The 14,542-nt window shown below is 40.2% G+C and overlaps 1 protein-coding gene across 3 annotated transcripts in view; it reads left to right on the top strand.

The window, feature by feature from the left end:
- The window catches only part of SLC24A2 (solute carrier family 24 member 2), a 242,887-nt gene that overhangs the window by 135,540 nt on the left and 92,805 nt on the right, over positions 1-14,542 (top strand). For all 3 annotated transcript variants that reach the window (XM_058565878.1, XM_058565877.1, XM_058565876.1), the window contains exon 3: positions 13,317-13,425. In XM_058565878.1, coding sequence (XP_058421861.1) covers positions 13,317-13,425 — 109 coding nt within the window. The remainder of the gene's footprint in view (positions 1-13,316; positions 13,426-14,542) is intronic.

The following is a 14,542-nucleotide window of genomic DNA, read 5'->3' as shown; positions in this document are numbered from 1 at the left end:
AAAAAGTAAGATCTGATTTCACTTATTTATTGTGAAACGTATTTATTGAGCATTTAGCACCACTGTGCTAGGTACTGTGGATTAACATAAAATGAAAAAAGCTCGTCTCTACCCTCAGAAGAGTGCTCAGTAGTGGGAAAGAGAGAAATGAGACAAATAATACGAAAGAATGAACTAGGGAGCAAATGGGGGGACACACAGAATGTGAATGGAATATGGAAGTAGGCAAGCAGTGCGTGAAATGAACACCACTGCGTCCCACTTCTAAACCCATCTCCATGACATGATAGATCTTCGTTTCCTCCCAGCCCCTCTGGGAACAGGAGAGCAGATCGAGGAATGGGACCAATTGTCGATATCAGTACATTTTCAATGGGAAATAGCATATACTTGATATTTGTACCCTTTGTTGCTTTCCCAAAGTTTAATTACATTTTCATTTATATTATTAAATATTTAAATTGGCTTTACATGATATTCATTTGCTTCCTGGAAATTCCAAAAGTAAGTTCAGCAAATCTGGCATCTCTTATTTTTCTGCAGGTATGGAAATTGTATCAGAGTCTTATAGGAATCAGGTGCTGGTATGGTGCCAGTGAAATTTCTAGGATCCCAAGTTAAAATGTGGTAGAGAATCAGTATGTTGTATTAATGAGGTTACACTGTATCTAGGAGACCATAAAAGTGAAAAGATACATATATCAAAATCACAAAGTTACATTACATTGAAATTATAGTCTTTTGTTCTCCTTGGAGTTCAGGGTTTCTTTTTTTTTTTAATCTTAAATCTGTGAAAGCTTTTAAAAAAACATTGGTGAGAAACTTTATTGCCAATAATGTCAAAAATTAAATCACATCTTCAATTTTATCAGTTTCAAGATGTCCTTTAAATATCTAGTGCCTTTTGCTAAATGCTGTTTGTAATTTTATAGACACAATCATGTTCTTTATATTCTTTATACTCTTTGCTAGCTTCTTTCCAAAACAGAACGCATGCTAAATCCAGGATTAATAAATTAGTCATGCAGTATGATTACAGAAGTGATGGTTAGGCTGCGGTTAAGCCTCTTAAGTATATCCTTAAATATAACACTTACTTTTAAGTAATATAACTTATTCTCTCTGTCTAGTTAATTTTATGATAATAACATATTCTAGAATGTAACTCCATGAGGACAGAGATTTTTGTCAGTTTTGGTCCTGTCTGTATCCCTGGAACCTAGCAGAATGCCTGGCGTATAGTAAGCATCCAATAATATTATTAAATAAATATTGTTAAACAACTGAATTAATGAATTTTCTTTATTCAGAACTTGCTGTTCAGAGTCTCCTGTTGATGCTTCAGACACTGGGAATGTGATTATTTCATTTTTTGAGTTGTTCTTTCCTTGAGACAAAGAAAATGCACTAGTCCTTCAAGTGTTCAGAAATAAATTGAAGACTGGGCACACACCGTGCTTCCAGATAAACTAAATGTAGACTCGCATGGCCACAGTGATAAATGGGACCACCAGGGGGCGCCACTTTGCCCACCTACTGCTGAGCTATAAACTCCTTAATACAAGTCAACTTGATGTACGGATAAGCTACTTTGTGGTGTTACTTGAACCTATGCCATTGTGAAGGTCATAAAAAGCGCCTCCATGACCTTCAAGAGATAGAAAAATTATGAAAATTCTTGACAATTGTAGGTGAGTCTGAATAATAACGCTGGAAGAGACAAAAGACAAGAAAATGACCTCTAGACTCTCTATTCCCAGGCATCAACTTTTTGTACCAAACGAACACAAACAGAATCTGTCATTCTGCATTCACAGCAATCACTTGGCAACTGTTTTCTGGCCTCCATTGGAAGTCAGAGCTCATAAATGGTTCTTAATATACATAAACTATTTTTACTGTATTTGCAGTTCTAGTGTCTCCAGCCTCCTTCCCACAGGCCACTGCAAGGAAAATTCCACTTTCTTGTTTCCCCAACACTTAGAGAAGCTCTGGAGCCCAGTTGTCTGAGTCCGTATCCCAGCTCTGCCACTTACTGGCTATGTGGCCTTGGACAAATTGTTCAACCTCCATCATTCTCAGATTCCCCAGGTATTAAAAGGGCTAGGATATAATATAATACCTATCATTGTGAGGATTCAATGAGATATTATAGAAGAAGCACTTGGCACATATTGAACTTTCAATAAATACTATCCATTATTACTGGAATCTGCTTGATTTGTGGCAAATTATTCTGTGGTGTGTCCAGCACCAGCGTTTGTTGGACTTTTCTTTAAAATTCACATCATGTTAGACACCCTTTCCTTAAAAGAAGCAAGGAATCCAGACTTAGTATCTGAATGCATTTGGGGTTCTTTACTAGTCAAAGGAAATTTGTGTGACTAATGCCAGAGCGCTTCGAACAGACTGTGTTTGATTGGCATATCAAAATGGTTCGTTAGCAATTGTGAGAATTGCTCAAACAATACAACAAAGGATATTAGCAACATCTGGGTTTTTCAGGGGAGGGCGAGAGATGGCAGTGGTAGTTGGGTTGTTAATTCCTAAATTAAGTGAATTAACACAGGTGCTTAGTATCCTGAGTACAGAAAGAACCTGAGGCACTTCCCACTTCTCTTTCTCCATTCATAAAATGGGGATTACTGTCTTCTGTGTACCTACTTAATAAGAAAAATTAAATAGAGGCTCTAAGGGGTGGATTTAAATAATCATCTTTACTATTAATTTAACCAGTGGAGCAAGCATCAGAGGAGCTGTGGATACTGACACAGGAACGCACAGTCCCCGTTCTGCCTGAGTGGCCTCGCCCTCCCATGCCGCATGGTTGCATGGCCACATTAGGGACCACGGGAGGCACGAGGACAATCGTTTCCTTAAGGATGTCACAACTTCCCCTATGTAGAAGGCTGCCAGGGGTGTACACCCAATGCAGCTTACCAATCCTGTGAGAAGCATTTAAAACACCTTTTTATTTTTTTATTTTGTCTTTTTCCAGCTTTATTGAGATATCATTGACATATAATATCGTGTAAGTTTAAGATGTACAACGTGTTGATTTGATACACTTCTATATTGCAGAATGATTACCACCATAGCGTTAGCTAACACCTCCATCACGTCACATAATCACCGTTTCTTTTTTGGGTGAGAACATTTAAGATCTACTCTCTTAGCAACTTGCAAGAATATAATATAGTATTATTAATTATAGTCACCATGCTGTACATTAGATCCCCAGAACTTATTCATCTTATAACTGGAAGTTTTTACCCTTTGACCAACCTCTCCCCATTTCCCCACCCCCAGGCCCTGCTAACCACCACTCTACTCTCTATAAAACTCTGTTTTACAGGTCTGTACTAATGTTCCAGTGGGGTGTACTGGACAATTATTTGGGATGTAGGAAGAAAATAGTAAAATTTTTATTTATTTTTAAAGAAGAAAGAGGAAATTAGTCCGTGTTTACTTAATGGTTGGCAGTAGCACATAGATAGATACATGATAGATTATTAGATAGATGATAGGTAGATAGGTAGGTAGGTAGACAGATAGACAGACAGACATTCCATTATATATATGCTACTTGCTCAGAATGATTTTGGTAATGGTATATGATCAGTAAAGTTTGGAGACACTGCTACAAGCAAATGTATAGATTTCAGCTTGTCAGTTATAGTCCCGTTCTGCGTCTTGAAATTACCCCTGTCTCCTTTGCCTTACTGAGTTATGCTCAAATCATATTTCCTAACAGTTTTAGCGTGGATCAAAACAGATACCTCGCCTCATCTGTTATGAGTAGCTGCCCTCTCATGGGGTAAACTTTTTTCCAAGTTTAAGGGTCCCTTATTTCACTCTTTATCCAAATCATGACTTTGAGCAGATACTCAGCACACGTGGGTGCTCGCACTGGGCGTGTTCACAGATCATCCCTGCACAGCCTGGCTCCCTGCGTTTGAGAACTTCTAGTCCAGAATGCCACCAGGGAGAGAAATGGCTGCAGCAGAAACTGAACTCATGACTAAGCCTGTGGCCTTTCTGATCCAGATATTTCCCCTTTTCTGATCACAAACAACAGCCTACCAAGTGAAAGTGTTGACCAGAAACCTCCAGAATTTCGGGGTGGGGGCGGGGGAATCCTTTTGCTTCAGGCTTGAGTTCTACCTTCTCTGAATCTTCCAGCCTCCAGAGCTTCCTGATCAAGACCAGACCCACTAAGGTATATGAGATATGCTGACCTAGCCTCACCAATCCTGTACCCTTCAGACCATGCTGATTCATGGGACAGGGACTTAATAGAGCCAAGTCAAGGAAATAGACTCTGTTATGTCATTTCCTCCTCTCTCAGCTGCCAACCTAGGACATGCCCCATTAGCCATCCTCTACTGTCACACAAATCACCTCTCACCATCCCAACCTATGGAATTTTCCTGCTTCCCATAGAAACAACCCTGTTCTCTAATCCAGTTCACAGCCCTGAACCTACTTTTGTCATATAATTTGTCATTATTCTCCCTCGTGGCTCCTAATAGTAATGATAAGAGAGCTAACACACAATGCTTACTGTGTACCAAGCATCCGTCTAGCACTTTACGTGTATTAATTCATTTAACCCTCACAACAACCCTCAGAAGTAGTTGCTACTATTATTCCCATTGTACAGATGAAGAAACTAAAGCACAGGGAGATTAAGTAACTTGTCCAAGGTCACACAGCTAATGAATGACAAAAACAGTAAAATGAACCCCTGCAGTCTGGGCCTGAATATCCACATTCTTAATAACTATGTGTATATGACACCACTTCTCATAGTACATTATTTCTTCTCTTGTACAACTACGTAAAGGCAAAATGTTTTCCTTAACTGTTTCTAAGCGATTTCACTTCCACTCCCTCCATTTTGGGGAATACCTATTCTTCTGAAATATTTCATGATCGTGGGCATTATTCAAATAAACCATCAAAATGCTTTGCTTCCAAATTGTGAGCTTCCATTACCACGCTTTTTACTTAATTTCTACCCTTTCTTTCCATCCCACTGTGTTTCTTTAAACCAGAATCGTGAAGTGGGCATTCCTGCATCCTGGGCTGTCATCTTCAGCCCTTCCTTCATCTTCGAGATTCTTACTTTCCTAAAGGACAATGATTTTGGGATAATTACCCAGCAACCAGTGGTAAAAGTAATTTGAATTTAAATCTCTAAAGTATTCTTAAGTATCTAAGTATTCTTAGTATTCTAAGTCTTTCTTTCTTTAGGAATTCATTTAATCCTGCCCCCCTTAATATTTTAGGGAGTATAGTAGGACATAGTAAAGGGAGGGAGAGGGGGATGACTTTGCATCTGATTAAGAAGTGATAGGATTTCTTTCCTTTTAGATTCAGATTTAAAGCTTTTATGCCTTTTTTCTAGTCTTCCCATAGGCTTTAAGGTTTATTCATCTTTAACCAGGAGAGAGATTTTGAATTTTTTTGCTTATTACAGGTAATTGTATTGAAAGAAAATGGAAAATCATTTCATACTTCCTCGTTAATTTTTAAAATGAAAATCAGTCATTCAAATCATCCCTCACCCAACCTTTCTAATCTCTAAGACAAGAAAATTAATGTCAATTAAATATTGGATTAATATTTCTAATTAGGCATATATGTTTTGGCTTACATATTTGACAAAATAATTATACTTTTAAATTTGTTTTTTATAGACCTTAGAGTGCTTCTGGGTCCTTGGCACAATGAATTTAGGCACATTTCACAGGGCTTGGTTGTTACTTGTTAAGGTTGTTACTTGATTGTTATGACAAATTGCTTGTCTTTCAATATCTGTTGCCAAGCCACTGGCCAGAAAAGCCACCCCTTATTTTGCCCACTTGTCTTTTGGCGTATGAAATCTTCCCAGTGACCCATTTGATTATGTGATTTGCAGATGTGCAGTTACGGGTCAGAGTAAACCAGGGGCTGTGTGGCCATGATGCAGCTAACCTATGCGATATTTGCCCAGTGTGTATGTGTGTGAGGTGGAAGTGGGGGCCTGCGTGTGGGGTAATGCTCTGAACAAAGTCACATCAAGCTACACTTGGGGTTCAGGGAAACCATTTCTCAACCAGTGGCTTTCAAGGGTCAAAGGAAGAGAACCAACTTAAGGATTTGTGAATGATTTATAGCATTAAAAATGCTTTCTGGGCCGGCCGGGTGGCACAAGCGGTTAAGTGCACACGCTCCGCTGCGGCGGCCCGGGGTTCACAGGTTCGGATCTGGGGCATGCACTGCTTGTCGAGCCCTGCTGTGGTGGCGTCCCATATAAAGTAGAAGAAGATGGGCACGGATGTTAGCTCAGGGCCAGTCTTCCTCAGAAAAAAGAGGAGGACTGGCATCAGATGTTAGCTCAGAGCTGATCTTCCTCACGCACACAAAAACATGCTTTCTAAATGGGCTGTATGTTTTATTATGGAGACAGGGGGAATGGGGCATTTTCAGAACATCTATCAAATAGGTAGCAAAATTCCCATGTAAGATTGGGGTTTCTATCAGGGAGAACAACAGATATTAGTGGCATCAGCCCAGTTGCTCAATTACTCAATTACTTGCAGTAATTAAGGAGGGGGCCAGTTTAAATGAAATAAAGGGTTGAATTACAGAATGCTTCCTTTTAAGTCAAAGATGTATTCCTTACATCCTGGCCTGGGGAATGTCCTACTTTCATGAATGAAGAGCAGAGTTTGGGTTGGCACACCGGAGCCCCAACTGAAGACCCTGCAGGATGCATTTTATGAATTATTTTAAATATTTCTGAAGAATTGCTCTGTATATTATGAATTTGGCTGAACAAATCTGTCCTATAGCTTTCCTCTAGCATAGCCTTTAAACTGACCACCAGGAATTTGGCTTTCAAATTAGTCTAGCCCAAATGTATGATATTTTGGTGTCTTTAAAATTAAAGGAATTAAAAAGCAAAATGCATAATAAGAATGCCAAGATTAATCCTTAAAGTCACGTTAGTCTTCTTTTGAAAAAATTGTCTTTGGTAACATCCGATGAGTTAGATAAACTTACCACATGTTCATGGCCCTGAAAATAAATTCACAACACCGAGGCCAATCCAAAACCCAGAAAGTTGGCTAAATAATCCAGTGTAGAAACACTATGGGGCATATACATTCCGATCGGTGCTTTGTCACCTTCACTAGTCACTTCCAATGTAATTAAAACAGCTTTACAGGGGCCGGCCCAGTGGCGCAAGCGGTTAAGTGCGCGCGCTCCGCTGCGGCGGCCCGGGGTTCGCTGGTTCGGATCCCGGGCGCGCACCGACGCACTGTTTGGCAGGCCATGCTGTGGCGGCGTCCCATACAAAGTGGAGGAAGATGGGCACAGATGTTAGCCCAGGGCCCGTCTTCCTCAGCAAAAAAAAAAAAAGAGGAGGATTGGCGGATGTTAGCACAGGGCTGATCTCCTCACAAAAAAACAAAACAACAAAAAAAAAAAAACAGCTTTACAATTGAATTCCTAACATAATTGGCAGCACATTGCCAGGACTCTGAGGCTGCTTCGAGATGCAGTTAGAGTGAGGCTAAGTCAGGTGAGTGTCAGGAATTATTAGTAGATGTGGGTGAGCCTCTGAAAATGAGCAGTTACCATCCTATGTCACGTTTCTCATCTCTTTTGCAACAGGGCTGTATAAAAGAAAAGTGGAGGGGTGTTTCAATGGCCTCGGCTGCCATTTGTGTATGTACCCAAACTTACATGTTATAACCTGATGTATATTCATGTCTGCAGATTACACTTGAAAGGAAACTAATGATGTCAACTTCTGCTGACATTAATCAGCGGGAAATTTTGTAAAGGATTTCAGACCTTCCTCTGCACTCAGTTTTTTCTTTGTAGAATCCATGTACAAGGCATTTTCTTTCCATCTGTTGTGTCTGAGGATCCTACTTGCATGGGAGAGAAAAAGCCAATTCAATACGGTAGATATTTTTTCTTCCTTTCAGACCAAAAGACAGGTTTAGATTTTTTCCCTCAAATATTTTCTTTAAATGTGTTTTTTTAATCTAAACTCACAGCTGGCGATGTTTTTGCTCATATAGAGACCACTTTTTTCTTTCCTTAGTTTCCTCCTGTTCCTTCATGTTCTGTGGGACTGCTGTGGTATCAATCCCAGCTCATAATTATTTGTCTCCCATTTAGCCACAAGGTGTAAATTTGCTAACTGAAGAGGTGTGCTCTGACAGTTAATCTCGCTGTATGTCCAAAAGCTGAGCTGCTGCACTGGATAATTTCCCTGAGGGATTGTTGTGTAGAGTGTGGGGCCATTTGTTGAGCTGTCTGATGCGGAAGAGAAAATGAAACGACCTGGCGGAGAGAAACGAGATCACACGGTGCCTTTCAGAGCAAAAAGGGAGAATCAAAGGATAAGTTCAGGTCCACTCCAGCTCCCCAAGCACGTTCCTGGGGACTAGGGAATCAGGGATATTTCCTTGTTAGTGTTTTTAGAGAAGTCATTGAGAGAGAGCCCCAAATCAGCAAGTTATGGCAAATTCAGTCATGCCCACAGGCTGTGCTCGGAAATTACCACCAACCCAGAACACTTCTGTCTATGCCTGAGACTTACAAGTTCTTCAAGGGCTACAAAAAATGTTTGGAACCAGAAGAAAAAATATATGTTGATATTGACTCCAAAATCCAAAAAGGTATCTACAAAAATCAAGATTATTAAATGTTTAATTGTGGGGCCGGCCCCCTGGCTTAGCGGTTAAGTGCGCCCGCTCTGCTGCTGGCGGCCCGGGTTCGCATCCTGGGCGCACACCAACGCACCGCTTCTCCGGCCATGCTGAGGCCGCGTCCCACATACAGCAACTAGAAGGATGTGCAGCTATGACATACAACTATCTACTGGGGCTTTGGGGGAAAAAATTAATTAATTAATTAATTAATTTTAAAAAATAAATGTTTAATTGAATGTCTACAAAATATTTAATATCAACTTCATTAAGTGTTCAGTTTAGCCTTCTTAAAAATTACATGTGAAAAGGGGCCGGCCCGGTGGCGAAAGCGGTTAAGTGCGCGCGCTCCGCTGCAGTGGCCCGGGGTTCGCCGGTTCAGATCCCGGGAGCACACGGATGCACTGCTTGGCAAACCATGCTGTGGCGGCGTCCCATATAAAGTGGAGGAAGATAGGCACGGATGTTAGCCCAGGGCCAGTCTTCCTCGGCAAAAAAAGAGGAGGATTGGCAGAGGTTAGCACAGGGCTGATCTCTTCACAAAAAAAAATTACATGTGAAAACAAATTGTGGATTTGATTTTCTCACATTCCAGGATTTTGAGTATGCCAATCACAAATTAAAGGAATTGGACGTAGCCAGTAATTTGAAATGAGAAATTATAAAAATCTTTTCCATTTTTTTATGCAAAAATGTGTATTTTAGGAGGGATGCGAGGGCATCTTAATGTTCTTTGTATAACATGGGTACTAGGACTAAAAAGAGATCCTAGGGCCCGTGAAGGGTTTAAAACAGCCCTGCACCTGTCTGCTCTTCTCCACGTCTGTGATTAGTCCTGGTGATGCAGATCAGCAAAGACTCTAATGAGGAGGACCAGAAGGCAAGACAGGAGAGACGTTCCAGTTTGTTCTTGCTGTATGCTCCCATAGTTGATGTGAAGGGACAAAGGCAGTGGTCTGCTCATGAGGAAATTCACAAGACACCTGTCTATCACTGGAAAGATCATAGGGTGTGTCAGGTTCTGTTGAAGAAGGAGAGTTCATATTAAGTTGGGGAAGCCAAGCCAGCTGGTTAGGGCTTGTTGGTGAAACTCCAGTGTCCCTTATCTGAGTTATGTTCTCTCCCAACAGATGACCGGCCCTCATGTGCCCTTGTGTTTAGTCACCTTTTCTCAACTTGACAGATATTTCCACTTTTACAATAGAAAACTTGAAGTGGTAGGGGCAGGAAAGAAGACGGATTATCTGAATTCCATGTGTGATGATCTTTGTCTTGAATTCAGTGTCCTAACTTCTTCAGGCTTTATTTTATTCACTATATGTGGGGTGATGAGTGTTGACTCCCTCCAAAAGACATGAAAATTGACATGTCCTTGTAATCCCAACCCCAGCAATAACCACTAATAACAGTTTGGTATGATTCTTGCAGAATTTTTTTCTTTGTATAACGATAGTATAATGATACTTATACTAAAGTTATACTAATTATACTTATACTTGGTATAACGATACTTATACTAAAGTATCGTTAATTTATTTTCTTTTATAAAATGAGATAACAAATAAGGTTTAAAATTTTTTTTCACTTAACAATATATCTTAGATATCTTTGTGTCTCAATACATGTGTACTTATCTCATTCATTTTAATGACCACATGGTATTCCACCACACGGCTGGGCCATAATTGGTTTAACTGCCCTCTGTTGTTGGGCGTTTGGGTTGGCCATTTGACTGTGGTCTTTCGGGGGAATGTACCACGTGCCTAAATAAACCATTATATATTGGCTAGAAATATATACCCTTGGCACCCTTTGTTGGCTTATTCCTTCCCAGGAGCAGAAAAAACCAAGTCTTTCCCTATACTGTTGCTTGTTATTAAATGTAAAACCTATATGTGATTCGTCTTTTATTTATCTCTTTGTCTTTTGTTTCTGCCTTTTCCTCTTATGCAGTCATCTACAGCCAGGGACAAGGATGAACAGGCTCTACCGGTAGGAAGCAGTGGCCCTGTCTGTACCTGTTCATGTGTCTGTGGAGGGTGTGAGGGCAGGGGTGGGAGGAAGACGGGCTCATATGCTCAAGAAATTGCCGTCTCCCTTGGAATACTTAAATGGTTTAATTTGCCAGTGTGTGTATATACTGTATCCTACAATTAGTGTCAACTGAATTCTGATATTCACTGACAAATTATTTCTGGGACTAGGTTTCAAAAAGTTCAAGTTCTGTCTTTCATTCGGCATGAACTTTTATAGGAGGTCAAAGAGTGAGATATTTCCAAATTGCATTCCAAGGGATGTTGAGCTGATATTTGGGGACAACATGGGATCAAATGCTTGACATATATTTTCTTTGTGCATCTGCATGCACCTAATTTTTGGTTGGAAATTTCTTTTGGTCCCACCAAAAGAAATGCTGCATGAGACCTATATATTCAATATATACATAATACCCAAATGAATGCTGTAAGTTCTTCTATAGATAGAATCCTTTGCTAATGAAGATCTCCACAGCAGAGTTCTCCCAGTTTCCCAGAATAAGGACCATAGTAACAGTGGTTATGACAAATTATTAACAACACATTTTCCAGTTCCTATCCAGTTAACACATCACATTTTGAGTTGTACAGCATGGCAAGGAAATGACCTTCAGAGTTTTACTATCAAAGAGTAATTAGATTTCAACTCTATTCAAGTCTCTTAACCTTGCCCCTAAAATACTTTGAACCTTAATCATCTGAATCAAATGACACAATGCATTAAAAAATGTTACAAATTTTTAAGGCTGAAAGGACTGGTAATGAAGATACATATGACCTCATCCTTACTCCTGTAGTGCTCAGAGCAAAGACTTAGGACATTCATTGAGAGCCCATAGGATGAGCCAGATCCAGTACTGGGCTCAGGATACAGACCCAGTCTCTTACTTTGAGGAGCTCATGGTCTGGCTCACCAGTCATCACCTCTGATTCTTCTCCGAACCCTGTAGAGTTGGGAGTGTAATTTATAATAAAATGTCAACTATAATAAAATCACACTAAGAAATTCAGATTTCTCCATGTATCCAGCACTGACATTTCACCCATACTTCAAGATTACCATGAGTTTCACATTTGTCTCCAAATGTGCACACCGTGATCGTTAATAATAAGTATTCTACAAAATAAGGGACCTGTGGGCAATAGTTTGGAAACACTGTCCAAGTGAACCAGATTTCTTTAGTGTTATACCTAGTGGTCTAATGTGTATCTTAAAACGCTAAAACTGGGTTGGTCTAGGATGTAGCACTTTCCAAATGTATTTGATTGTCTCTTATGAGACTTTTCTTGGGAAACCCCCTGGTGGGTATGGAGTGTGATGAACTATTTTGGAAAACGCCGTAATATAGAAGGTTGGAAGACTTAGGGATCACTTTTACCTGATTCCAGAAAAATTTCATGTCTATATTTTGGACCAAATGTTCCATGAGAAATTAATTCCCTCACGTTACATTACCCTCTCTCTTAAATCTGCCTGTCTCTAAAGCTCGGCTGCACCAGAAGCATCTTCCCCTGTGACCCAGCACAAAATCAGCCACAGGGGGAGAAAGCAGTTCCTAGTCAGGATAAAAATCTATCAAAATCCAGAGTTTTTTTTAGATTATTTGCTTTTCAAGATAAAGAAAAAGAGTTTGTTGGTAACCTCATCTCTAGAAGTTCATTCTTCCTCTCTTTCCTATCAGTTTCATTTATTTGGCCAAAAGATCATGCAATAGGAGTTTAGGCAAAAGGATCCTCCCTTTGAAGTCAGGAAGTTTCTCGGTGGATTCATAATAGGAGGTTCTCTCTCCTCAAATCTCGGTTAATACAGACCATAGGCCTTCATGGATTAGATCTGTGGTCCCCAGGGTAGAGATGAGGTACCCCAGGAGATGTGCAGGATGTTCCTTTGAGGAGCAGGAAGAAAATATTAGCACCTCTATCATTTACTGTCTATATTATTCCTCATGATTTCTACTTTTGCAAATGTTTTATAATATATATGCTCATATTTTAGTATGTGTGTAGATATAGATACAGATAGAGGTATGGTTATAGATATAGATACAGATGGATACATACTCAAAAATTTTACAGATAGAGTGCATAATCCAAACATTTTAGAGACCACCCACTGGTTCAGAGAACAATTTTTGAGAAAAGCAAACGTGAGATCTGTTCCTCTATCCTCCATTTTTTGTCAGTGTGACTGGACGCCTCATCTCAATTCTCTGAGACAAAGTTTCCTCATCCATCTAAACGGAATAATAAGAGTATCTAGTTCATAAGGTTCATTTTGAGAATGAGATGAACTAATGGAGGTGAAGCATATGGCACATTGACTAGCATTTACTAAGCTCTTAAAAAAATGGTAGCAATTAATTCATTTAGTAGGAAACAATGTAAGAAAGCCATTCCTTGGGGATTTGAAATGTACTTTGGTGAAATGTACTTTGAAAATCTTTGGTTCATTAGTGTGTGATCACGTGACAGAAACGAGTGACCGCCAGACTAGGTGAGGATTTACCTGTAATGCACTTGCCTTGCGTGTCTGAGGACTAACAGCATCTTTGGTTTCTCTGCTCAGCCTAAGCCACGTCTGCAGCGAGGAGGAAGTTCTGCCTCCCTCCACAACAGTCTCATGAGAAACAGCATCTTCCAGCTCATGATCCACACCCTTGACCCACTTGCTGAAGGTAAGCATCGGGCTGTAGTTTGGGAGCTCATTTTGGGGGAAAGAGGATGTAAAAAGGCTTCTCTTCATAAAACATGTTTCCATTTCCGTCACACGAGCCTGCCAATGTCCTCCTGTTTAGCCTCTGCCAGAGGAAGCTCTGGCCCTTTGGCATGTTTCATCTGCAACAGCTCAGTTCATGATCAGAGATTTTTGTACCGGGGTAGGCTCTGAGGTCCCTTTGCTGATTCTGTCTTTTGATGCCTCCTGCATAAATACAGTTTGTTATGTGGCAGAGAAGACAAAAAAGTTTCTCTCCCTTCCAGCTAGAGTGACAATTCTCTTTCATCGTCTTTCCTCAGTTTCAAAATGAAGTTGTTTATGAAGATAAATGTGCATCTTTAAAAAACAAAAAAAGAGAGAAAAGAACTCCATGACTTAGGAGGGCCATGAGTAGTTTTGGGAATGACGTTAAACATTGATATTGTACCAATTCTTTGGCTGTTGGAGGGGGAGAGGTGAGCTTCTTAGCATCCAAAAAGCACTATCTGAGAGAACTGCTTAGGATCAGTTGTGAAGACTGAAAAGGCCTGGTTGACCTCCTGGGGTAATCGTAGGAACCATCACAGAGAATCCAGTATTCTGTTCTTCCAGTTTTACTCATTCCCAATGGAGCCAGATACATCATGTTTCTTAAACCGCATAAGTATCCTAAAAAATTAATTTTTCAAGTAAAGAGATATCTGATATGTCAAATAAATATCAGAGTTAGGCCACTAGCAAGGGCTTCAAATATAACCAAGTCTGTTCTCCCTTCATCCCTGGACCTTATAATTGAGGCTGATGTTACATGGGGGCTAAGAGCCTGGGAAACAGGTCTCTGCCACTGAATGAGCGCGTGGAAAGAGATTGTCAAATCATGCCACATAAATCAGAGCTCTTACCCAATATAAATCTCTGGTAAACGATTTCAAGGGTTTAGGCCATCAAGAGATTCAGATGAAGTAAGAAGTCTCTGGGACCTCAAGGGCAGCTCCCCAGGTTCTGTGTTTCCCTCACTGGACACACACCTTTCACCCAGAATAATAAGTGAGGACCACTGGTCACGTGTCATTGCGGAGCATCTCTCTTATGAAACA

This window comes from Diceros bicornis, chromosome 22 (assembly GCF_020826845.1).
Source record: "Diceros bicornis minor isolate mBicDic1 chromosome 22, mDicBic1.mat.cur, whole genome shotgun sequence".
Taxonomy (NCBI): domain Eukaryota; kingdom Metazoa; phylum Chordata; class Mammalia; order Perissodactyla; family Rhinocerotidae; genus Diceros; species Diceros bicornis.
The sequence above is the reverse complement of the archived record's forward strand: the minus strand, read 5'-3'. Positions and strand labels throughout refer to the sequence as shown.